This window comes from Acartia tonsa, chromosome 7, assembly GCF_053477335.1.
Source record: "Acartia tonsa isolate MP-2025a chromosome 7, ASM5347733v1, whole genome shotgun sequence".
In the NCBI taxonomy this organism is placed as follows: domain Eukaryota; kingdom Metazoa; phylum Arthropoda; class Copepoda; order Calanoida; family Acartiidae; genus Acartia; species Acartia tonsa.
In genome coordinates, this window is record NC_137266.1 from 31,258,282 (window position 1) to 31,283,325 (window position 25,044).

The following is a 25,044-nucleotide window of genomic DNA, read 5'->3' on the forward strand; positions in this document are numbered from 1 at the left end:
TTTCTATTTAATTCCCATGCACACACAGACATACATCCTATATTTGTTATACATAATTGCGGCTACTTTTCTAAACTTTAAAGATGTAAGATTTATAAAGAAAGATTTTAAATTTTTTTTGTACAGAGTGATTTCTTTGCTTGGTATACAGGCACTACATGAAATATAGATAAATCACATGACTCATAATCAAATATTTGAAATGGAAAAAGTGCTGAATCTTTGATCCTTTTTTGTTAAATTAAATGAACAACTATGGTGACGTGAAAAAAAAATTCTACAAAGAGTTATATTTTAAACTTATTACAAAGAGTATGCTTTTAGCTCTATATGAATCTATAAGATTTTTTTCTATTGTATTAAAGTTTAATTTAATCCACAAAATTTTTTGTTAAAAAAATATATCAAATTGTTAAGCTAAGAAACAATTTTATTCATTATTTTTTTTTTAATAAATTAACGACACCCTTAGGTAAACCTAGGTGGAGAATTATATGAAAAGGGAGGATTTATAAGGCTGGGGCATCATAAAGGGAGAGGGGTTTATGATAGGGATTCCTAAATCTTTTACTTAAAAGATAGGAAGAGTTTCTATTAATCAGCTAAAAAATCTCTTAATTAATTAGTAAAAACAAGATTAAGATTAAGGGAAAAAATGTAGAAAACTTAAAATAGAATATACAGCCTCATGATAATTTTTAACGCCTCTAAGTCTAATGAAACTTTTCTTATATAACCCCAATTGAAAGAACACTAAGGGACGGGGGGGGGAGGGGAATGGTGAGTGTTATGGCGGCTATTCATTGAGGGGGAATCGTTTGAAAAGGGTAGATGTGGAGGGGGGGCTGGCAAAGGAAGACAACTTAGAGTACCTTATATTGATATGATAGGTTTATGTAAGGCTAAAGTATTCCTATCAAAATCTTTACCTAAGCTTGACATTACTAAATTTAAGGGTAGACTATCTCCCCTAAACTAAAGTAAGGCTAAAGATACCCTTATTTTTAAGGGGTCCCTAATAAACCGTTTGTGATTAGCTTTAATATCATGATCAAGAGTGGCTGATTATAAAAAATCTTTAAAAAATTTATTGAATCTAAAATTGAATTGACTTTGCATTTGCAAAAAAAATATTATTTTTTAACAAATATTTAAAATCTACAACAAAAAAAGTAGAATGTGTTAATTTTAGGTATAGTTTTATATATGTAAATGTATTAATCAGATTTATGATTAACCGTTTAACAAGCCCCCCCCCCCCCCCAACAAATATGTAACTTTCTCGTGTAATATATTAATTTAGCAATTAGATTAATAATGATATCACAGCAGGAAATTTATTTTACATATAAAACACACATGGAGCAATAGAAATACATTTTCTCGTATTCATTCGAATCCGGTGGATAGGAACCGGTTCTCATCCATACGAAAAAACTATGTCTAGCATCGTATTATATCCAGCTTTCTACGAATATAGAAATGTACAATCATAAGATTAAAACTAGTTTTTTTAGCCGGTGACTTCGTCACCTCGGGGCTAAAAAAACTAGTTTTAATCTCATAATTGTACATTCTATATCCGCGGAAAGCCGTTTATAATACGATGCGAGAAATAACTATTAAAATTCTGTAAAGAGATCGATAGCCGTCCTTTTTGAGTGCAGGTCAACTTTATATTGTTAAAAAAGCTTCTTAGCTGCGGATTTTTGGCCAACTGGCGGAAGCAACTAAGTTTTCAAATTCTAGGATTTTCCAATTTATAAGGGGCTGTTTCTAAGATTTAAAAAGTATGACTTAACGATATTGCAGTTGCTGAGCCCATATTCCACAATACAATAATTTATTCACATTCATAAGTAATTTCAAGTGGAATAGGGCAAAAAGAAAAATTTATAGTTCATATAGTCATTCAATACAATGATATTTTTTTATTTTCAAAAAAGTTAAAGTATATTCTAAGTCAAAATTAGCTGAAACTTAATTAATTCAATGTAAAATCTAGAAATATGAAATTCCCCATAACACCTCTATCCTAGCTGACTAACTTGTTTCTCTAAAGGAAATAGAAAAACACAAACACACCCAAATTGTTTACTTTGGGGTTTCATAATGTTGCTTTTAAAAATATTTAAAAATGATTCAAACTGAAACTGTTCAATATTGTAAATATTTTTTTTTTCATTGAATTAGAGAAAATTTGGAAATCTTTGTCACTGTTATTATATCAACACAGTTTGAATGCCATTATTAGAATAGCATTATATGGCAGTTATTTGTAACTTAAAGCAATTAAAAAAATATATTTTCATATTTAATGTTATTTTATGAAGCTCTTTATTAGGCCTATGAAATAGGGGATAAATTTAAAAACTTTTGGCCGATTTATCCCTAATGACGTCCTAGTAGAAAAATGGACAATTATAATATGACGTCCAGGGCAGGAGGTACTTCTTATTTAATGTTATTTTTTTTTTTTATGAAGCTCTTTATTAGGCCTATGAAATAGGGGATAAATTTAAAAAACTTTTGGCCGATTTATCCCTAATGACGTCCTAGTAGAAAAAATGGACAATTATAATATGACGTCCAGGGCAGGAGGTACTTCTTGAAGTACTGGGGGATATTGACGTCCCTCCCCTTACCAGTCACCCTTCCTTCCAGGGATATGAAAGGTTTGCGTAGGACTAACTATCCTACCTGTAAAAATCATCACAGTTACAGAAACCACCCACAAAACCTCAAACACTTATGGCTTTAACACAGCCAGAGGTGTGCATGAAACAAGAACTGTTGGAACTGATGCTCAGTTTACTGAGAATATGAAAGATGATGGTGAAACCCGAAAGGAAGCTATCAACTTGATGACAGGACCAATAAGTTCTAAGCAAAGCTGTAAGATAGGAACCTGGAATGTTAGAACAATGTATGAGTCAACTAAAACAGCCCAAGTAGTTAAAGAAATGACAAGTTACAATATCGGAATACTTGGAATTGCAGAATGTAGATGGACAGGACAAGGACAAACCACAACCAAAGATGGCCACCTAATACTTTATTCTGGTCATGAAAGTCAACATATGTATGGGGTTGCTATAATTATCCAAAAACGACATGTCAATTCACTAATAGACTGGAAACCTATATCAGACAGAATAATTAAGGCTAGATTCCAATCAAGGCACTGCAAGTTGACCCTTATCCAATGCTATGCCCCAACAAATGACAAAAGTGAAGAAGTAAAACAAGAGTTTTATGATCAACTGCAATCAATCAGAAACTCAGTACCCAAACATGACATGTGTCTAGTTCTTGGAGATATGAATGCTAAAGTAGGAACTGACAGGACTGGAGTGGAAAATGCAATGGGACACTTTGGCATAGGTACAAGAAATGAAAATGGAGAACTTTTACTTGAATTCTGTTTAAATAATGATATGGTCGTAGGAGGTACATTATTCCAACACAAAAACATTCACAAATATACCTGGACAACACCTGATGGACAAACAAGAAACATGATTGACCATATTATGATCAATAGAAAATGGGTCAAATCAATGCAAGACTGTAGGAGCTATAGAGGAGCCGACATATTCAGTGACCATGAACTAGTTGTCAGTAAGATTAAATTAAAGCTGAAGCGTACTGGCCATGATAAAAAGAGTGAGATTGGCAGACAATATGATTCTTCAAGATTAAAGGACCCAGTGATAAAGAATGAATTTGTCTTAAAACTCAGAAATAGATTTCAAGTCTTAGAGGACCTAAATGACGAGACTGAGATCACTTGGACTTCAATTAAAGAAAACTTTCAATCTACTGCTAAGGAAATCCTAGGACACAAGAAACCAGAGAAAAAGGACTGGATCTCTGAAGAAACATGGAACAAAATAGAAGAGAGAAAGAATCTTAAAAACAAAATTCATAATGCTCAACATTTGGCTGACATGGGCAATTTAAGAGCTGAATATACTGCTAAAGACAAAGAAGTCAAAAAGCGCACAAGGAAAGACAAGAGAGATTACATTGACAATCTGGCTGAAAAGGCCCAGAGAGCAGCTGACTTCGGTAACATGAAAACAGTATACAACAAAACCAAGCAATTAAGTGGCAAATATAACAAAAAGAGTGGTGAAACTATCAAGGCTAAAGATGGTAAATTACTCACTACAGAAAAAGAAGTTGATGAAAGGTGGAAATCGCATTTTGAAGAAGTGTTGAACAGACCTGAACCTGAAATTACTGCTGAACCAGAACCAGGACATGAAATAGACATAGACACAAGACCACCAACTATTCAAGAAGTTAAAGCTGCTATACATAGTCTAAAGAACGACAAAGCACCTGGACCTGACTTGATAACTGCTGAAATGCTTAAGGCAGACATAGATCTTTCTGCTAGGACTCTGACTGATCTCTTTGATAAAATTTGGAGACAAGAAAAGATACCAACTGACTGGTCTAAAGGTATAATCATAAAACTACCTAAGAAGGGAGATTTGAACAATTGTGATAATTGGAGAGGAATTATGCTGCTTTCTATCCCAAGCAAGGTCCTATGTAAAGTTATTTTAAACAGAATTGATGAGAAAATTGACAATAAACTAAGAGAAGAACATGCTGGGTTCCGTGCTGGAAGAGGCTGTGTTGACCAAATTTTCACCCTTAGGACAGTTATTGAACAATGTGTTGAATTTAACAAGCCACTCCATGTAAATTTTGTTGATTTCTCTAAGGCCTTTGACTCCATACACAGACAAACACTCTGGAAAATACTAAGAAGTTATGGTATACCTGAAAAGATGATAATTATGATAACTAAATTTTATGACAACTTCCAAGCCTGTGTTTCAGTTGGAAACAATAAGACATCTGATTTCTTTAAAATAAGCACTGGAGTTAGACAGGGATGCATTTTATTACCTATTCTATTTATATTGGTCATTGACTGGGTGATGAAGAAAACCACAGAGGACAAAAAACGTGGTCTCCAGCTGGGCATACTAGGACACCTAGAAGATCTGGACTTTGCTGATGATCTGGCACTGATTTCAGAAACAATTAAACATCTACAAGCCAAGACAGATAGACTAGTCAAATACGCAGGACAAGTCGGGCTCTTTGTTAATGTCAAGAAGACTGAAATTATAAATATACCTACAAACCCTGATCAAACTATAACAATAAATGGTGAACAATTGAAACAAAGCAACAAATTCACCTATTTGGGGAGTGTTATCAGCAGTGAAAATGGCTCAAAAGCTGATATTAAAACCAGGATTGATAAGGCTAGGGTTGCTTTCAACAGTCTACACAACGTTTGGAATTCAAAGAAACTTGCTCTGAAAACAAAAATCAGACTTTACAACAGTAATGTAAAATCAGTTCTTCTTTATGGAGCTGAATGCTGGAGAACTGTGAAAACTGAAACAAATCAACTTAATGCATTTCACAATAGCTGCCTAAGAAGAATTTGCAAAATATTCTGGCCAAACAAAATATCAAACATTGAGCTGTATGCTAAGACCAAGTGCAATAGAATTGAAGCAGAAGTGAAATTTAAAAGACTAAGATGGCTAGGACATGTGCTCAGAATGGAACAAAATAGGTTTCCAAAAAAGTGCTTAAAATGGAACCCCACCACTGGTAAACGTAAACGGGGACAACCAAAAATGACCTGGAGGCGGAGCACTGAAAAGGACCTCTTTAATTTGAAATTAACATGGGGAGAAGCTGAAGCACTTGCCACAAAAAGGAATTCATGGAGGAGCAGGGTGGCCGTATTCTCTGGACTCCACAGTCCAAAAGAGAGACGCGACTGAACTGAATAATATGACGTCAATAGTGATACTTTTGCCAAAAGTTATTAGATTACCCCCTTTCTTTGCAGGTACTATCAAGAGCTTGTTATTTTAGATGCAAATGAAGTGGCAGAAGGATGGCCTGACTGTTAATCCTAACATTGCTCTGGCTCAGTTTGAATTCAAGTAAGAATTTTTTACTGTCTGCATTAGTTGGGATTGATGTTGAGGTGTCTTAGGACCTATCGCAAAGCATGATTTTTTGTTCAATATAGGGGCGTACAGAATGGTGTGTCAACATTCTTCTAAAATCTTTAATTTCTAGGGGCTAACTTCCCCTTTTTACCCTTTTTCCCCCTGGTGAATCGCTGTTCACGCCTCTTTAAATATATTTTAGGTTAAGTAAAATTTAAATTTTCGGATGAGTTTTGAATTATGTTTCTTTACGAGTAAGAAAAAGCTAGTTCCTACTAGTTGTTTCTAAAATCTTAAATAAAAGGTGCAGAAATTCTCAAAGACTATTGATCACGCTTGTAAGAATTATTGCTAATGTATGTAGTAGCTAGGCTTCTTTAAAATTCACTTTGTTTGTTTTTTCTTAACGCTGTGAGGGAAATATTATTTTCTCGGCTACTGTTTAAGATAGAACTTGTATTTTTTATTTGAAGTATCTCCGTTCCCTAGAGATTACAGATTACAACTTACTTGGTTCTTCGGTCATGCCACAAAATATGTAATTCACTAGTTTGTTTGATTATCCATGATTTTTATTCTTTGTTACTTGTGAATGTTGTCTTCCTTGTTTTCAATAGATAGCACAAACAGAATATGATTGAGTGTCTTTCCTTGAAAAAAATGATTACTTGTACACGTATTCATTCATAATGTACTACATATAACTATCTATTATACACATACATATTACATATGCATGTTTAAGCATATTTGTAAAAAGAACATATTAGTGCAGTAGACATTCATCTCAAATATAATATAACTAAAAGAGACTAAAATGATAGATATAATATGGGGAAACATGTTGATCTTAACTGCTATATCAAAGAGACTGTTAAAATTATTGGTGAGGATTACACTGGATAACGAACAGTTTCTCTTTAACTTACTACGCACGTCAATTTGTCCGAGGGAAATAGTATTAGTAAATTATATTGTGTTTAAAAAGCTTTCTTCTCAAACTTCATGAAGAAATGATATACTGTATAAATCTTAATTTGTTCGTTTATTAGTTCGGCTTTTATCAATATAATAAAAATCACAAAAAATTAAATCTGTATTAAAAATTTAATTATTTAATGTTTAATCATTGTTAATTTTATTTAGAACTATGCTGTTAGAGGAGTATACAACAGATTATTATGACTTGCAGTATCCTGGTCTAGAAATTAAGGTACCAGTCAGTTATTTCGAATGCTGAATATATTTAGTAATTGTTTCTATTAGAACGGATGCTAAATAATTAGGATATGTTTTATGTCACATAATACATTAAAGTATTTCAAATTTTGAGCTATCAATTATTATTAAGCCAAACTTGTAAATTCTATTTTTTATTACTATATAACAGTTTACTGTGGTTATTTAAGGAAGCTCTTTATAGTGCCTATAAAAAATTACATCATGTAATACAAATGATAAATGACAGGCCAATACACAAACTAAATTACCTATGGCAGGCCAGTATAAATTTTATTTAACTAATGGTAGGCCAGTATGATATTATTTTTTTGTACTATGAAAAGCTTCATATTTCATCTTAGATATTTAAAAAAAAGGAAACACAATTTATTTACTATGTTTATATTTGCTAAAAACAAGTATAATTTGTAAAATTTATCTTGTCTCAAATCTAAAGTAATTTTTCAAAGTAACTGTTTTTAAAATCCCAAATAAAAGTTTAACTGATAATTAGTTTGCAGTTTGAAGTTGGGTCCATGTACAAAATAAAAAGAATCGGACAAATTCCTAAATTTGTCCGATTAAGTGAACCACCCATTAATTTTAGGGGCTTTGTATTCGAAATAGTAGATAGTGACTAGAACAGTAGCCTTGACTATTTCAAGACTTAAGTTAATGATTAAATAGTCTAAAACCACCCTTGGACCAACATGAAGCGATATTTCGATCCGTCTAATGGTCAGCAAGACATAAACGGACAAACAGTAAATAATTTTAACTGATTTTATATAGTTAAAGATTAATAATGCATCAGATTAAAATTCGATTTTTATATTATGCATTAACCTAAAAAAATTACAATTGTTTTCATCCTTTTTTCTTAAAATTAAAAGAAAAGGCCAAAATTCTTTATGCCTGGCTAATTAAGGAAACTTGTAAAATTTTCAGAAACTAGATAATAATCTAAATAAACGCTTTACTGAAGTCAAAGATACACTAATACGAAAATCATTTAAACTTTTATTTAGTAAACTGCGTATTTTTTCCTATTCTGATTCAATGGTTTAAACAACACTTATATATTTGAAAGAATTGACGACTAATTTAGTGAAGTCAAATTGTTTGTTATTTATTAATTATAATATAAAATTGTATATGTTTGATGGTATGATTGTAACTTATGCTCGAAATCATTTTTCTGAAATGCCCTTCATGCAACTATCCTAAATTAACTTTTTTTGCAAGCTTTATCCTTGTTATGATATAAGTAAGTCGTAGTTGAATATACATGATCCACCAAAAACAAATGTTCAGTGATAAGATTTTACTATTTTAGGTTAAAAACTGTATAAAAAATGTCTAAAAATGCACATTTTGTTGAAATATGATATAGGCATATTTACACAAACTTCTTTTTAAAAATGTAATTAGATTTTTTTTACGTCTTTTGAAAATTATATAAGATTCGAAGTTTTACCCCAACGATTTATCTATTTTATTTATTAATTTTTCTATTCCAGTTTCCTTGTATTAAATTAATAGCGGGGCTACTCTGCAAATAAAGTATTTCAGTTGTCTGTGTTAGTACATAAGTCTGATATCAATAACCCAGCAGCCACATACAGCCCCACTGCAGTATTTATATTTTTGAATTGAGCGATATTGTTCGTAAAAAATTCAATTTCTTCAAGAACCCATAAAACTTTTTTTATTTAGCTGCACCTGAAGCGTTTGATCGCCTACCATGTAGTTCAGACATACATTCCATCAACTGTTTTTGTGGTAAGTAAACTATTTATTTCATGTCGTTGCTAATCACTGGTCGCCATATGTGTCTTTTAGTCCAACGTCACCTAAACTTGATATAACCCTATACAACAAGAAAACCTAAAATATTTTTTTAAAGTCTAAAAGACACCTTTGGCGACTAGTGTACAGTACATACATTGTAGCAAGTTTATTTCATATTCACGATAGAATAATTTACTTTCTACATTTGTTGAATATGCAATTTTCATGAATTATGTAACAAGACCAATATAATATTAATTGCATAATCAATATTTGCTTGAATTCAATTTTTGCAAAATAGAATTGCAGTCCAATACAAGTTCATTATTCAATATTCATGGCAAACGAAATTATATTTTTATTGAGAAGTAAAGGAATATAGTATGTATGTTATTAATTTTTTACATTGGATTGCAATGTGTGTTATTGCATAAATAGAATATTTAATACATTAAAACATACATTACAGGAAGATTCTTTTTTACATTTTTATTAACAAGGCAACTTCATTTTTGTTAAACCATCCACACTAAAACATTTTTAAATTTCGCATAATTTTTACCTTATTGTCAAAAGTAGATAAATTCCGTCGCAAAATTAGCATATACATTGCAGTTAGCCAATCATCAGCAAAAATTATAAAAATCTGCAAAAAAAAACCTCTATAGCCAATGTCCAGCCGATCTGGACGGCTACCTAGCCCTAAAATATTACACTTTTTATTAATGTAATTGGTTCAGGAAATAAAATACATACAGTCATAGAATACCCACTTTGAAATATAATGTTTAAATATTATAAATTTACAATATTTTCTTTAGATCCTCGCCTGGCTATCCATGTTTATATCTCCAGAATCTGTACCTGGTAGAGTTGGTATGGGTATGACAACTATGCTCACTCTTACAGCTATGTTTAGTAGTGTCAGGTAAGTGTTTATATCTCCAGAATCTGTACCTGGAAGAGTTGGTATGGGTATGACAACTATGCTCGCACTGACAGCCATGTTTAGTAGTGTCAGGTAGGTGTTTATATCTCCAGAATCTGTACCTGGAAGAGTTGGTATGGGTATGACAACTATGCTCGCACTGACAGCGATGTTTAGTAGTGTCAGGTAGGTGTTTATATCTCCAGAATCTGTACCTGGTAGAGTTGGTATGGGTATGACAACTATGCTCGCACTGACAGCCATGTTTAGTAGTGTCAGGTAAGTGTTAAATCTCCAGAATCTGTACCTGGAAAATGGATAAGTTTTTAAAGTTGAATAGGTATCTTTTAGCACATTGATTATCTATTGATGTCACAAAGTTGTGTTTAGAACCATGCATAATTAATTTAACAGTTTGCAAGACCTAGGTTTTTCTCAATAAACGCATTTAATAATTAGCAATAACAAGTTACAAACTAAGAATAAAATAAATCAATGTCTTCCCAAAAAGGACATGTTGAGCACCAATATAACCTAACCTTAACAAAACTAAAATAATAAACAACCCACCCATCCCATTTTTAAATACAAGTAACTTTGAAGAATAACGCCAATAATTAATTTACAATACCTCCCTTAAAAAAACTAATCAGTGACCAATTTTTTATGTGTAGGAATAATGTTCCAAAGATATCCTACCTATCTGTGCTTGATTTGTGGATGCTGATGTCCATCATTTTTGTCTTCAGGTAACATAGACCACCGCACAGATGCGTCAATTATTTAATTTTCTATCAATACGATGAAATGTTGAAAATAATAAGACATTACTAAACAACTGAAAACAAAATAGTCTCCTAATGGCTGAATGGTTAACAAATGCTTTATTTTATACTAAAGTCATTCCCATACCCCACCAACCTTAAATTACCTATAGTTTAAAAAAAATAAAACTAGGGGGGGGGGGTATCTTTTCTAGGTACAATTTCTCTCGGAAGAATTGTGGTACCCTTCCCCAAAATAATCTTATAAAATATTTAAAGTTGTATCCTTGAGTTTATTGTTGTGACTGCCCTCATCAGAAATGGAAAGAAAAGTTTTGCTCTACAGGTATAATTTGATTTGTATGATTTTCAAGGAACCATTTTAGAATATAATAGTTATTTCTCGCTACGTATTATAAACAGTTTTCCGCGAATATAAAATGTACAATTATAAGATTAAATTCAATTTTTTATCCCCGAGATGCCGAAGGAACGGGCTAAAAAACTGGTTTTAATCTTATGATTGTACATTTTTATATTCGTAGAAAAATGGATATAATACGCTCTGCTAGACATAATTTTTTCGTATGGATGAGAACCGGTTCTAATCCACCGGATATTAATGAGATTCGAATGAATACGAGAATAGTTATTTCTCGTATCGTATTATAAACGGCTTTCCGCGGATATAGAATGTACAATTATAATATTAAAACTAGTTTTTTTAGCCCCGAGGTGCCGGAGGCACTGGCTTAAAAAAACTGGTTTTAATCTTATGATTGTACATTTCTATATTCGTAGAAAACTGGATATAATACGATGCTAGACATAGTTTTTTTCGTATGGATGAGAACCGGTTCCTGTCCACCGGATTCGAATTAATACGAGAAATAATATTATACCAGAACTAATTCTCAGAATGCTTACATGAATAGGGATAAGATACAACAAGAGAGTGGCAGGAACGATTTTAGTAACAAATTTACCGTCATAATATATCAGACACGCAACAGTGCACTAAGCATTGCCATTTTGAATCAGGGATCTAAAGGGATATACAATGGCGAATAAATTGATGTACATCATTACTGAAGATACACAAAATTGCCCCTTTTGTAGCGTAAAATTAATGGTTGAAACGTTTGATCACTCAACTTAATAAACCAACCAATCAAAATTCACCAATGTCCCCAAAGTTGTTAAGCCAACGAATAAGATAACGTTATTATAAAACTTTAGGGACTAGTGTAATAAACATCCCATTGTCTCCTCTCTCTTTGATTTTTAATATATTGTATGAATGGAGCATTAACAATATTTGCTTATATTCTATTTCAGTTGGAAAGAGTGTGTCAAATAGTTGTTCCAGTTTTATATATTATTTTTGTTTTGTTATATATCATAGTCTACTCTTATATTTGATTAAATAAGTAAAAATGTATAACTGCTCATTTAAATCCTATTATATAAAGTAATAAGCTTTTTTGTCTGTAGCGAAGGATCTCGCTAACCGCTAAAACAATATGGTTCTCCTTTTTCTGTGAAGCTTCTTATAGGTCCAGGAAAGGTTTTTAACTGTCTTGGGGGAGGATATCTCCACACACGAACAATTCGAACATGCCATTCTTATAGAGCAGCTGCACTTCTCTTTGAACCAATTGAAATCTATTAAACTAAATATGCATATTTTGTTATAAAAATCAATTATATTATAAAAATGAAATTAAGTTACCATTGTTAAAATTATAGTTATTTCAATCAATTTTATGACTTATTAATGAACAGTTTTGTTTAAATATTTATTGTGATAATAACATTTTTATATCCAATTATTATGTTTGTAATAATGAACTATAATGATACATATTTTTATTTAAAAAAATAATTTTTAAAGATGATTAATCATTATAAAGAAAATCACAAATACGAAATAGATTATTAAAGAAAAGAATTCTTCAAGATTAAGACCTTCTGCAGTTCTCGATAAAATGGAAACTTCTCTAATGACAAAAACTAAACGGATGAGAATATAATCAATATAACATTATATAAGGCTTGCTATAGCCAAATAATTAATAATATTCAGTCATTGCAGGGCACACATAAATGCGCGCAAAAAGTCGATTATTTTACACGTGTTTGTAGATTCAGACAATCCCTGTGCTGTGCATTATTAAGTCTTGGATCAGATTGTTTTTATGTACCGACTCTTGATTTTCAGATGGTTTGTTGCCAGAAACATTTTATCGTAAACTGCAGGATCAATTTTTAATATTTATGTATTAATTTTAATTATAATAAGGTCTAGAAGTGCTAGTGGAAGATTTGCTGGTGACATATTGAGTTGTCGACATCTTTCTGGTACCGAAGGTACTTCTACTGTACGCTCCATCCGTGGTGTCCTAAAAGTTTAATGATTATTAAATAAGGATGACAATTTTTATAAAATATACAGCTGAGAAACCGCAAAAATGCTGACTTTTATCTACATCAAAAAAATATAATTATACAATATACATACTAGTGACTGCGCCCAAAGGAACTAGATGCTTTGTATTCAGAGCGGTAGGAATTATCAGAAAAAAAAGCCTAAATCCATCTCTCTCAAGACTAATATCCAGAACTAAAATAGCCTAAGCCCATTATGGAACCTTTGAAAAGCTTCCCCAATCAACTAAGATGTGTTAAAGAGGCATGTAAACTTATATCGAGCTTTGAAGCAATGTGAGGAAAATTGCAATATATGTAACAAGCAGGCTAACAGGTGTTATGGTTTCCTAAGCTTATACACACATTAATATAAAGGACCATACAGACCTTGATATATTGGTTTTTGTTTGTAAATAAGTTTGACTCCTTCTATATCTGGCTCATAACCTTTCTCCTTTAGGTGTTTCATTGTTATAAAATAATTATATAGATATCATAATTGAACTTCCAATAATTCTACTGGGTTTATTATGGGACATAGGTAGCTCATCATTTAACTAGTTGATTCGCCACTAGCCTTTAGGGGAGGGCGGAGGATATTAGGAAATTGGCTTTAAACCACCCCAGAACATTTGTAAGGCATCTCTGTAAAGTACATCACGTTAGGATTAACAATTTCCGAGATCCTTCGCTTCAGACAAAAAACCATACTGCTATTTATTAAAAGTTAAAGCCTAAGTTTTGATGAAAGATAATCTTATATTTAATGTATTTATAACAAAAATAACCTGAGATGTTGTTCTGGAAATCTTTTTCTGTACACTCTTACTGCTCTTCTCTCCCTTGGATTTGTCATCAGAACTGCTGGCACTAGAATCTTCTTCAATAACTATTCCTGTACCACCCAGCTTCATATCAGCCCTGAAATAAATTTTATATCTTAGAAACGAGCTTTTCTATACCTTGTTTGGTTTTTGCCGCTAAGCTGCAATTTCCGACGACAAGTGTAATCTATAATACAAAGTAGAACGATGTCTGTCTGTCCGTCTGTCTGTCCGTCTGAAGCTTAAGATCTCAGTAACCACTGAACCGATTGGGCTCTACTCTTCAGGGAATATACCTACTGGTCCTGTGATGGTTTTAAGCTGTTTTCTTGGGGGGTGGGACACCCCCACCCCCCCCCCCAAAAAAATGAAAAATACCCCCCCAAAAAAATTTTTTACTTTTATTTTTAAATCTAAAATACGAAAAATTAGGTTGATCAAACCTCTTGGGGCAAAGTCCCTAGAGGCTAGGGGCGAAGCCGCTAGTAACTAATAATACACAAAAATGTACAAAGAGAAAAATGTGTATCAATTGAAAGCAGGGAAAACATGAAGGTCAGATGTTGGTTCCAAATGATATTATAATACACAAAAATATATCTTTTAATAACATTTCTCCTTCTGCTTTAAAACTAATTGGATTTTAGATACTAATACAATTTTCCATTTTAAATTATAAGTCCTCTAATACCGAGGAGAAAAAAATATTTTATTCCTACTTTTCGCCAGTTAAAGATTTAGAATTCGTATTATTTGCTTTATTTATAACTAATTCAGCATGCAATTGTACAAAATATTCCAAAAAACATTTAATATGTCACAATAACCTAGTTTTATGACGGGCGGAAAATTACTATAATAGTTTTCCTAGGATGCTATTTCCCTTCATCCTGCTAATTCCAAAGCAACACGTTGACATTAAAATTAATCCGACCCCAAAACAATTACAAGCTACTTAAGGCAGCGTTTTACAAATAAGAATCAAAAGATGATATGTCCATCATCCATGGGTCATTAGTAGAAGATTAAATTTAAACTTACTGTTTAAGACTTTCATATTCTCTTTGAAGAATTTCTCTGTACATTTCAATTTCATCATCCAGCTCCTTATTTCTGATAAATGCCTTCTCATATTCAGCTCTAAAAATATTAAAAGCCATTTTGAAAACTATAATTAATATGCGTTATGTTATGATATACATAAGAATTTATATAATAATACTATGAGCTGAGCAACATTAAAAAGTAAAAAGCATCCAAATGCTAATATAAAATAACATGATGTCTGTGTATATCTGTGTGTGTAGAGTAGGATCTCGCAAATCACTAAACCGATATAGTTCTCATTCATAGTAAAGCTTCTCATAGTGAATAACTTTTTTGGGGGAGTGTCCCACGACCTTCTTAAGAGAAATCGGTCCTGAAAAAAATGACCCCCCCCCCCAAAATGTTTTTAAACTAAAAAAAGTGAACTGTCCACTTCCTTCCCCTACAAATTTATAAAAAATGCGACAGTCTTGTGTCGAAAAATTTACCTATCAATCTTGATTTGTTGTTGAAGACTAGTGATTTCTTCATTTTGTGCATAGATCTAAGAAAAATAAACATTATACAATATACATAGACAAGGACGTCCAATGGGGGGGGGGGTAATTACCTCTTCCCCCCACCAAAAAAATGAATAAATAAAAGCTTGGATGTTTTGCCTCTATGATATAAATATTACCCCCCTCCCCCCCAAAAAAAAGCTTGGATGCCCTTGTATAGATTAACAATAGCCTAAAGTCTAAAACCTATCTATGGCGATTTGAAAACTTCCCTGAAAATTATGAACAAATCTAAAATTATGAATAAATAAATAACCTGAGCTTTGCTATGTTCTTCTCTTTCTCTGAAAGATTCTTCGGCTGCAGCAAATCTTTGCTCTAACTCCAATTTCAAACGTTCCAAATCCTCTAAAAAGGTGTATTTTTTAAAAGTATATTATATCAGGAATAAGGTAAAGTCAACAAGAGAAATAAATCTAAAATAATAAATGGGGGGCAAATAAAAAGGTCATCAATTTTAAGTGTTTGAACGACAGCTAAAACCCAAGTCAGTATAAATTTCGTGATTGAAAAAAAAGTTAATTTCCTTGTTGGTATAAGCTGATATTATATTTGTGAAATCTAAAAACTTTTTTTCTACTAGTGTGTTTTCATATTAATTTGGAGCTAATTGAAATTATACTTTCACATTATGAGTATGGAATGATGATTCAAAGAATGAATCAAGCTTACCCTTCTCTGATTCATCTGTTGAGCTTCGCTTTAATGGATGTCGTCGCACTTATTTAAACCAAAAGTTTACCTATCTTTCTCTTGTAATCATTGATCCTAGCAAGACAATCCTAAAAAGTATTCAGAAATTGACATTTCAATTAATAACAATCAAAATGAGAAAATAAAATTGATTTAATTTTAATTTTTACCTTAAGCCTCATAGAATCAGAATTATTATTTGTTCTTTCTCTGTTCAACAATTCTTGAGTTTCTGCAAGCTAGAAAACATTAATTTATATTTGAATGAATTATGTTCGGTATAAATTGACATTGAAAAATGATGGTGCTAAATGCCACATTTTAAAATAGGTTTTCCCTGTCCCTAACACCTGCGGGGAGCCCTCACCCAGATGGGCTACACAGTACTTAATATTACATATCCTAACCTGGCATAATAATTAAACAAACAAAGGTGAACTAGCCCCCCCCCCCCCTCCATTTTCAAAGAAATTTAACTAGGCTGTAAAAATACACTCTTATTACAACATATAAATTTTGTCATAATTTTATAATTATTTAAGTAAAAAATTTCATATATATGATATATAATCATGTAATAAAAGATAAAAATAATCAAAAGCTTCAGACACCACAAGGTTATGATATTTAGGAACTACTCTATAACAAATTATGTGGTTTTGGACTAGTTTATAAATGAATACAGTCTTATAATTTTTTTATCTTATAATCTTTAACATGATTTAAAAAATGTAAAGTTTATATAAAGTAATACCTTTCTTGAATGAACAAGCATATATTCTTTAGCCTTTTCTTCTCTGGCTTCAAACATTGCTCGCAGATTTTTAATCTCTTTCTTCAGTCTAGTAACAAAAACAAGGACAATAGTATTCAATATAAATGAAACTTTGAATATGATTATGAATAAACTTAAAATTTTGAAGATTCGTGTATTTTAGACTTAACAAAAGCGTTTGGTTGTTTGATTCTTTCATATTCTAATCCTTTTAATTTCTATCCAATCAAAATAATTGGAGATTTGTACACCTTTTTGAATGTTTACCTAATATTTTACAAGAGAAAAGTTTATATAGGCTTATAAAAATCTTAATATATTAAATCGACAATAAAAGTTTACCTAGCTTCATAATTACCCTTGAGTGTTGCATCTAAGTTGCCAATATCAATCTGGTTCTTGCGTCTCTCCTCATTCAATTCCTTCTCCAGAATTTGGATTCTAAATCCTGTTGCCTGGTTAGCACTCCTAAAAGTAATCTTATTTAGTACTTAATATTTTAAACATGAAAAAAGAGAAATGTCAGGAAAGTTTAATTCAGTTAAATTTTGAAGTAAGGCCTTTTTGCTTGTCCGTTAAGATCTCACTAACCACTCAAACAATTGAGTTCACACTTTAGAGAATCTCCACATAGGTCCAGGGATGATATTATGGTATTCCAATTTAGAATATTGTACTGTCCCTTCTCTTGTCTAGATGCACCTGATATAGCAACAGAAGGGACCATTTTTAACGTCTATAGTTATGACATGTTATTGCAGAGATTATTATCAGCTTTACGACAAATAGCGGGAGCGCTTCGTTTTGAGCCACGTTCGCGGGTTTAAAGATAACGCAATCAAGTAAAAGATACGAAAAGTAATTCAAGTGATCACCGTAAATTTTTTTTAAAGAAAAATATTCTACTAAGACTTGAATATGAAATTTTCCTATTTACATTTCATTATTGTAATGGCTAATAAAAGACTTACACAAGTTTGTTTTCCAATTCTCCAGATCTAATTTTCTCTTTGTCCAAAGCTTTCTTTGTTGCCTCTAGATCTTGCTTCAGCTTCTCACCTTCCCTCCTACACGATAAAAAATAGTAGGGCAGCTACTCTACAATATTCGTATCCTATAAAGTAGATTATTTGTTATTTAATGTTTAGACTATTTTTAATTTGTTCATTATCAACATCCTATCATATAAAAGAAATATGATGTGCATATCTCTGCACTAAAAAAATAAGGTTTCTGTTTTTACCAGTGTAAGTGGATTTTCCATGGAGGGGACATAGGACTGTAAATTTTACTTTCCCCAGAGTTTTATTCAATGGTTTCTAATTTGTTGTTTAAAAAACCGTCAGTAATATATTCATTAATAATCAAGAGTGTCCAAACTTTTAAACCAATTTTATCTAGAGAATGGGGATGAACATAAGTTTGTCTTATCTCAAAGATCCATGATTGTGTAAGAGGCAAAAATACATGTAGAGCATTAACAAATGATCTAAGTTTTCGGGAATTTGTTGATGTAAACATGATTAATGTATATTTCAACACAACATTCAAGATACACAGTTGATGCTTCTTTAAAAATCCTACTTTTACATTTAAAATCTGAACAATACCAAACATTGCTATTTCGTGTCTTACATTTTTTAAGGATTTCAAGGAAGAAGACTTTAAGACGTATAATTGGATCAAATGATAGATAAACAAAGGGGTTATAAATAAAACTCTCAGTAAAGAAGGTTCTAAAAGGAGAATAAAAAATAAGGTTTAAAAAAGAGTTTAAAAATTAAATGATTGATTATTTGAGTAGGTAATTTTTTTCCATTCTTCAGCTTGGTTTTGTTGCAAAAAAAATACTACCGATACAATGCTTTAAAATGATAGTTTTTAAAAAGAAAAATTAAACTTTTGTCAATTTATGATTCAGGCTAAGTTGCGTTTTTTTTATACTCCTTTTATCACACTATTGGCTACTCCCCCTAGCAGCCTCTATTGGCATTTAAGGTGGGGAGGGGGGGGGGGTGAGTCCAACAGATCCACCTCCTTTTTTTATAAAAATATAAAAAAAACATTTGGGTGAGAGGGGGGGGGGTATTTTTGTCCATGGGCGATTTCTCTTGGGAGGGGTTGTTATACCTTCCCCCAAAATAGTTACTCCCCTTCCCTAGACCTATTAGAAGCCTCACTGTAAAGGAGATTTGGTTCAGTGGTTAGCAAGATCCTTTGCTACAGACAAAAAATCTTACTACTTTTATATATTAGGATAATCCTGCAAAATAGGCTAAAATACTTACAGAAGAATCTGGCTCTTATCAGCAAGCTTCACTTTGTCACTCTGAAGCATATTTAGCTTGGTGAAGAGTTCATTAATCTCAGCCTCCATAGAAGATAGATTCTCCTCTCTGTCCTTCAAGAGCTTCTCTTTCTCACCAAGACTTAAAATATTTCATGGATTATTTTTTTCAATTATGCAAATGTTTACATTACAGGTGTATCTGTCTTTAACTCTAACTAGAATTTGGAAAGCTTAGAAGATATACTATCATTACTCTGAGCCAATAGGTCCATTTTAAAGATATTGATCCAAATTTAAGAATTTTGTTTCTGCAATATTTTCGATCAATCCAGTAGTATCTTAAAATTGAAAGTGCCTTAAATCTTTTTCAGCTTTTATAAATATACATATACATTATATATTTTTTTTGTCTATTTAAGTTTTTTAAAAATAATTTACCTAATGTAGAGTTTCTTTTTGTCTTGGTCCAAATTACCAACATCAATTCTGGCTTTGTTCAAGAGAGATAAAACCTCTTCATACTAAAAAAAAGATTAAAGCTAAAAGGTAAAACTTTTGTGTATCAACATTGGAAAGTACATGTACATTGTACATCAATTTATCCGCATTGTCTTATCCATATAGATCAATGGTTTTTTGGAACTAAATAATATGATTTGGATAAGGCTGCTGTTAAAAGTAGAGAAGTGTATTATTTTCTGCCCGAACACCTTGTCAATATCTTACAAGGGTATAGCACTTAAATTGTCGAGCGTTATTCCCTTACTAATACCTAAGCTCAGATTATAGTTTGTAAGTAAGATCGGCCTACTCTGTGGTGTGCATAGGTCAACCTGTGTATTTTATGAACTAATTTGATTGCACGACCTTTCGAGATCCTAGTTGTGTTTGGTATTAAATTGCGCCTTTTTAGAGTCACTTTGACATTAACAAAATATTTGTTACAAAATTTCTTTTATAAATTGGTCTACATATAAATGAAAGTAGAACAAACATATTTTGTATCAAAATTAGATAAATATTTATTTACCTGGCTGTAATTTTATACTGTAAGTAGAATTTTAGTTCTCACTTGCTGCTAAGTAACATCTTACCTTAGCTCTCCACTCAACAAGTTCAGCTTCATATGCAACCTTCAGTTCCTCTAAGGTTCTTTCACTATAAAAGTAAATAAAGACATAAAATAGTATTAATTAGACATATTATCTATGTATAAAAAGTTCTCTTACGATAAAAAGTAGTAGAGCATTTTAAAGCAATAAGCCAAACATGAGCTTACATAATTATTAAACTTAAAATATAGGTAGAGGTTATGTAGAAATTCATTTATCTACATTAAGAGATATAAGTTTTCCGGAATTTTAATGTAGGGAGGAGATTTGAAATCTGCATCAAATTTTAAGGATTTTTTTTATAAAATTCGTTTTTTGGATAATTCTTTATCTAAAAGCGGAAATACAAATTAAGTTAATTAATTTTGGCATCCGTGATTGGTGGATTTAAAAAATCTGCGCTCTGATTGGATGTCGTACATCATTCAACCAATTAGAGCGCAGGTAGTTTAAAATCCACCTATCCTATTGGTCAAAATTAATTAACTTAAAATGTATTTCCGCTTTTAGATAAAGAATTATACAAAAAACTAATTTTATAAAAAATCCTTAAAATTTGATGCAGATTTCAAATCTCCTCCCTACATTAAAATTCCGGAAAACTTATATCTCTTAATCTACATATGCAATACAATATACATAAAAAGAACTTTAAATAAAAAGGAATAGAAAAAAATCTGTTTCTAAATAATAGAGGTAGTCAAAGACATACCGATATAGTTACCATAGAGTAGTTCAGCCATTAAAAAAATTGTAATTTTGTTTTGACACATAATAATGATGTAAGTATTACGTTTTAGAGCTCTTAATAGAAATGCTGTCCAAAGTATCTCTGTTATTCTGCAGCTTCTTGACCTAAACAAAGCATTTTGGTATTACTCAAAAAAATAATTATAAAAATTTTGAAATGTAAAGTTGACTTAGTTTGATAAATGTCTATTGATTTTATTCCTACGATTTTTGGCATAATTCTTCTAGCCACCGAGCAAACCCCACCCTCCTCACCTTCATTACTTTCAACCTTTACAGGGTAGTTTTAAAACCAGCGGGGCCTCAAATATCTTACTTAGTGTAACTTAACTACCTATCCATAAAACCTGGTTTCTCTCTCAAAAATATTGTTTGTTATTCTTCTTTTAATTAGCTGGGTTTAGTGAAATATACAATACACTCTGTGTATATTTCACTCAGTTTGGATTCTTCGTCTGTTTGTCTTTCTGTAGGTAACGATTATTTCTCTGTTTTTTCTTCAAAATAATATCTTAAATGATTATAGCTGTTTATATGAGTCACTTTTGTTTTATTGTTTTTACGTAGCCTATATCCATATGAGTCTTTGTAAAAATGTTACTAAACCTGGTCAATATAATCCACAAGAAGATCATTGTTTTGTCTCATAGTATAGTGCCTCTGGTTCTAAAATTAAAATAGAAACATTTACTTCACAGGAAATTAAGCCTAAAGATCAATAACACATAATAACAGCTAATATGAAGGTTTTACATCTAGGAGGATGGATACACCCCCTAGATATAAAATAACACCCAAAACGTTGTCTATAATACACCCCCCTCAATTTTATATTAGGGTGATTGGCAAAATTTTGGGGATGTAAAACCTTGAACAAGCCACTGTTTTACATGGTCTCTTAATACTAAAAAATATGCTTCTTTGGGCTGTTTGAAATAATAAAACTTACGTTATCATTATTTTTGACAGTGAGTTTTACCTCTTTGTCAACTGTAGTAGATCCAGAGGCTTGATACACAGAGGAAGATGATACGGATCTAAACATGGTGGACAACATTCATAAACAGCAAAGCACAAATTATCACGGAATGGACAAACGGATGTTCAGTTTATAACAAAGAAAAAGAAAGTCCCAAAGATGATTATGCAATCTTTCAAAAATAATTACCGACAGACAGACGTACAAAGCAACGTATAAATAAGACGAAACTAAAACGTCGATGATTAATAAATATGATGGGTACAAAAAGGTTGGTGCTTTCACACAAACTATCCGGTTAGGCACTGTCCACCTTTCTTTAAAGCTGTTCGTTTGTTTATACTTTAGTTCTTTTTAAGTTATATCAATTGAGTAAGGGGAAACCCCACAGGAAAAGACCCCGCAGGTTAAGGGCACCACGCGGGGATTGGTCATTGCTACCCCCTTTTTAAAACTAATTTTGGAAAAGACAGCAGGCATCTGTATTCAACAGGCGTTTTGTTTGAAAGCAACAAATAATTTTTTGACAGGTAAGATAATCTTCATTTTTGTGTTACTCGAGGCGACAAAGACCACAAAGTTCAAAGGTTTAACATATTGTTGTTGTACCGCCATTACTAAGATCTTGTATTACCTTGTCATCTTGCCACCTTCCAGGGGAGATCTGGGCAAAGAATCCCTTTTTTTCTTAACAGAAAATTTCATCATTTTTATGGAACACTAAGTTTTTATTGGTTGGTTCTAAACTCGTAGTGGTCAACCTTTTTGAACAATATTTATTTTATCTATGAAAAGGGGTAATTCGTTTCATCATCATTAGGGACTTTTATCAGATTATCTTTAATTTTAGTCTTATCCCATTTGATTCCGCAAATTAAGGTATAACTAGCCATTAAAAACTAAAATAAAGCTTGACAAAAGTGTAAATCTATATGTAAGATCTTAATGAGCACACATCTAAGGTCTAATATTATTTCTTAGCCCCCCAATTTTAAAGTGTCGTGTACGAATTTAAGTCAAGGGGTTTCGCTAAAATCGACTGTAGGCATTCTTTTCTTACCCGATAAACTTCAACTCTTATATGAAAGTAACAGGATGTCTTTAAAGGTTTTTTTAAAAAAACTATTTTAACTCTACCATCATACGAGAAATATGTCCTAAATACCCCCCCCCCCCTTTTAATTTTTTTAAACTCAAAATTTGAGAGGTGGGTCACCCCTCCCTTTTCTAAGTGTTCCTAGAAGCCTCTAAAGGCGCATCCGCTAGTAACTCAATATTTTAACTCCACAGATAAGTGATAACTGCTTACCGAGTATCTATCCGCCATTTTCTACTGATAATAACTGAGCGCTAGCAATCACTCAACTAATCCTTTCTTTATCAGTATTTCCTAAGTATAACTCCCTTTTGTGGTCACATTGACAAATTTCAATATTATCATAAAATTTGGAATTTCATTATTAAATGCGTAACTCAAGGACAGAACAGGAAATCCGGGAGAAAGTTTATAAGGATGCTTTAATTAATCCCCGCCCTTCCGAAAAAATAAGCAAGATTAGTTCTTTGAAAACGTATGCATACCTAAATGAAAAGCAACAATATAATCGCTACAATTAAGTTAGTCTGCCCAGTTTGATTTTCAATCTTTTTTGAATGCTATGATTATCTTATTTCTCTGAATTTTGGAATAATTCCTAGTATAACAGTATATTTTAAGCGAAGCAATTCTACAATCATTAATCATTAATCAAGTCATAAAAATGTACGTAACAGCCCTTTAACAGAATCCTGTATTTACGCCGTTTTGCAAAACTTTATATGCTATTTCGTTTACACCTTTAGATTAATATTCTGCTTATTTAGTTTTGACTTTCTGTAAGATTTCTTTTTTATTTGATAGAAATAATTCAGAGCTTTGCTTTTTGGGATGATGTCATTATGTTTTCAATACTTTAATTAGATAGAAATTAAAAGATATCAACTTTACACATTTATTTCAATTTACATTTTTAACAAATATTACAGTTTATAGTATGCATTATATGAAGTTCGCAAAAATAATAGTTACTAAAAATTTTCTATGACAATGTCGAAATTAAGATACAGGGTCATTCAAGAGAAATGATTTTTTTAAAAACTTAATTATGCATAGAAAATAAAACAATTATGTAAAATCCTTTATATATTTGGAAAACCTATTATGAGACATTTATGTTTCAAATATTTGAAAATGATTATTTCAACAATTATGTACTAAAAACCGGTTTTTCCAAAGGCCTTTTTTTCGAAGATTTATTGATTTAAAGGGTGTACAAAAAGTACACAAATTTTTAAAATTCAAATTGCTTGGCTTGTGTTAATAGTAGAAAAATGTTGCGCATATCGTTGGAATCGTCATAAGCTCTAATTTTTGAAAATATAAGACCCGTTTTTGTGCTTTTTATAGTTTAGGAGCTACGTTGAAAAATTTGAGAAAAAGGTTGACAAGTTTTAAGAAATTGGAACATTTTACCTCGTAGCTCATATACCATGCGTGGCACTGGAAAGGTTTTCATATGTTAAAAAAATAGAGCTTATGACGATTCTAACGATATGCATAACATTTTTCTACTATTAACACAAGCTGCGCAATTTGAATTTCAAAAAGGTGCACATTTTTTTCCAACCTTTAAATCAATAAATCTTCGAAAAAAAGGCCTTTGGAAAAACTGGTTTTTAGGACATAATTTGTTGAAATAATCATTTTCAAATATTTGAAACATAAATGTCTCATAATAGGTTTTCTAAATATATAAAGGATTTTATATAATTGTTTTATTTTCTATGCATAATTATGTTTTTAAAAAAATCATTTCTCTTGAATGACCCTGTATAAATATTA

General features: G+C 31.5%; 2 protein-coding genes across 8 annotated transcripts in view; one reads left to right on the forward strand and one right to left on the reverse strand.

Moving 5' to 3' along the window:
- The window catches only part of LOC145325275 (glycine receptor subunit alpha-1-like), a 46,029-nt gene extending 33,428 nt beyond the window's left edge, over nt 1-12,601 (forward strand). For both annotated transcript variants that reach the window (XM_080168224.1, XM_080168225.1), the window contains exons 9-15: nt 5,920-5,990; nt 7,146-7,212; nt 8,937-9,002; nt 9,833-9,939; nt 10,614-10,688; nt 10,983-11,049; nt 12,042-12,601. In XM_080168224.1, coding sequence (XP_080024350.1) covers nt 5,920-5,990; nt 7,146-7,212; nt 8,937-9,002; nt 9,833-9,939; nt 10,614-10,688; nt 10,983-11,049; nt 12,042-12,125 — 537 coding nt within the window. In that variant the 3' untranslated portion in view covers nt 12,126-12,601. The remainder of the gene's footprint in view (nt 1-5,919; nt 5,991-7,145; nt 7,213-8,936; nt 9,003-9,832; nt 9,940-10,613; nt 10,689-10,982; nt 11,050-12,041) is intronic.
- Nucleotides 12,489-23,740, reverse strand: LOC145325273 (lamin-B1-like). 6 transcript variants are annotated; one of them, XM_080168223.1, is made up of 19 exons: nt 23,473-23,569; nt 22,798-22,850; nt 22,164-22,221; nt 21,791-21,850; nt 21,228-21,289; nt 20,417-20,480; nt 19,761-19,843; nt 19,321-19,461; nt 18,004-18,099; nt 17,375-17,500; nt 17,012-17,099; nt 16,428-16,496; nt 16,307-16,346; nt 15,821-15,912; nt 15,493-15,548; nt 14,999-15,097; nt 13,922-14,054; nt 13,521-13,587; nt 12,489-13,105 (listed from the first exon to the last, which is right to left on the reverse strand). In XM_080168223.1, the coding sequence occupies exons 1-19, from the start codon at nt 23,488-23,490 to the stop codon at nt 13,080-13,082; spliced, it is 1,431 nt and encodes a 476-aa protein (XP_080024349.1). In that variant the 5' UTR covers nt 23,491-23,569; the 3' UTR covers nt 12,489-13,079. The 6 variants fall into 6 exon arrangements, with proteins under 6 accessions (XP_080024349.1, XP_080024346.1, XP_080024347.1 ...); XM_080168220.1 differs by having other exon boundaries at nt 22,134-22,221; nt 23,473-23,566; XM_080168221.1 differs by lacking the exon at nt 13,521-13,587 and having other exon boundaries at nt 23,473-23,740.
- Nucleotides 23,741-25,044: the final 1,304 nt, after the last annotated feature.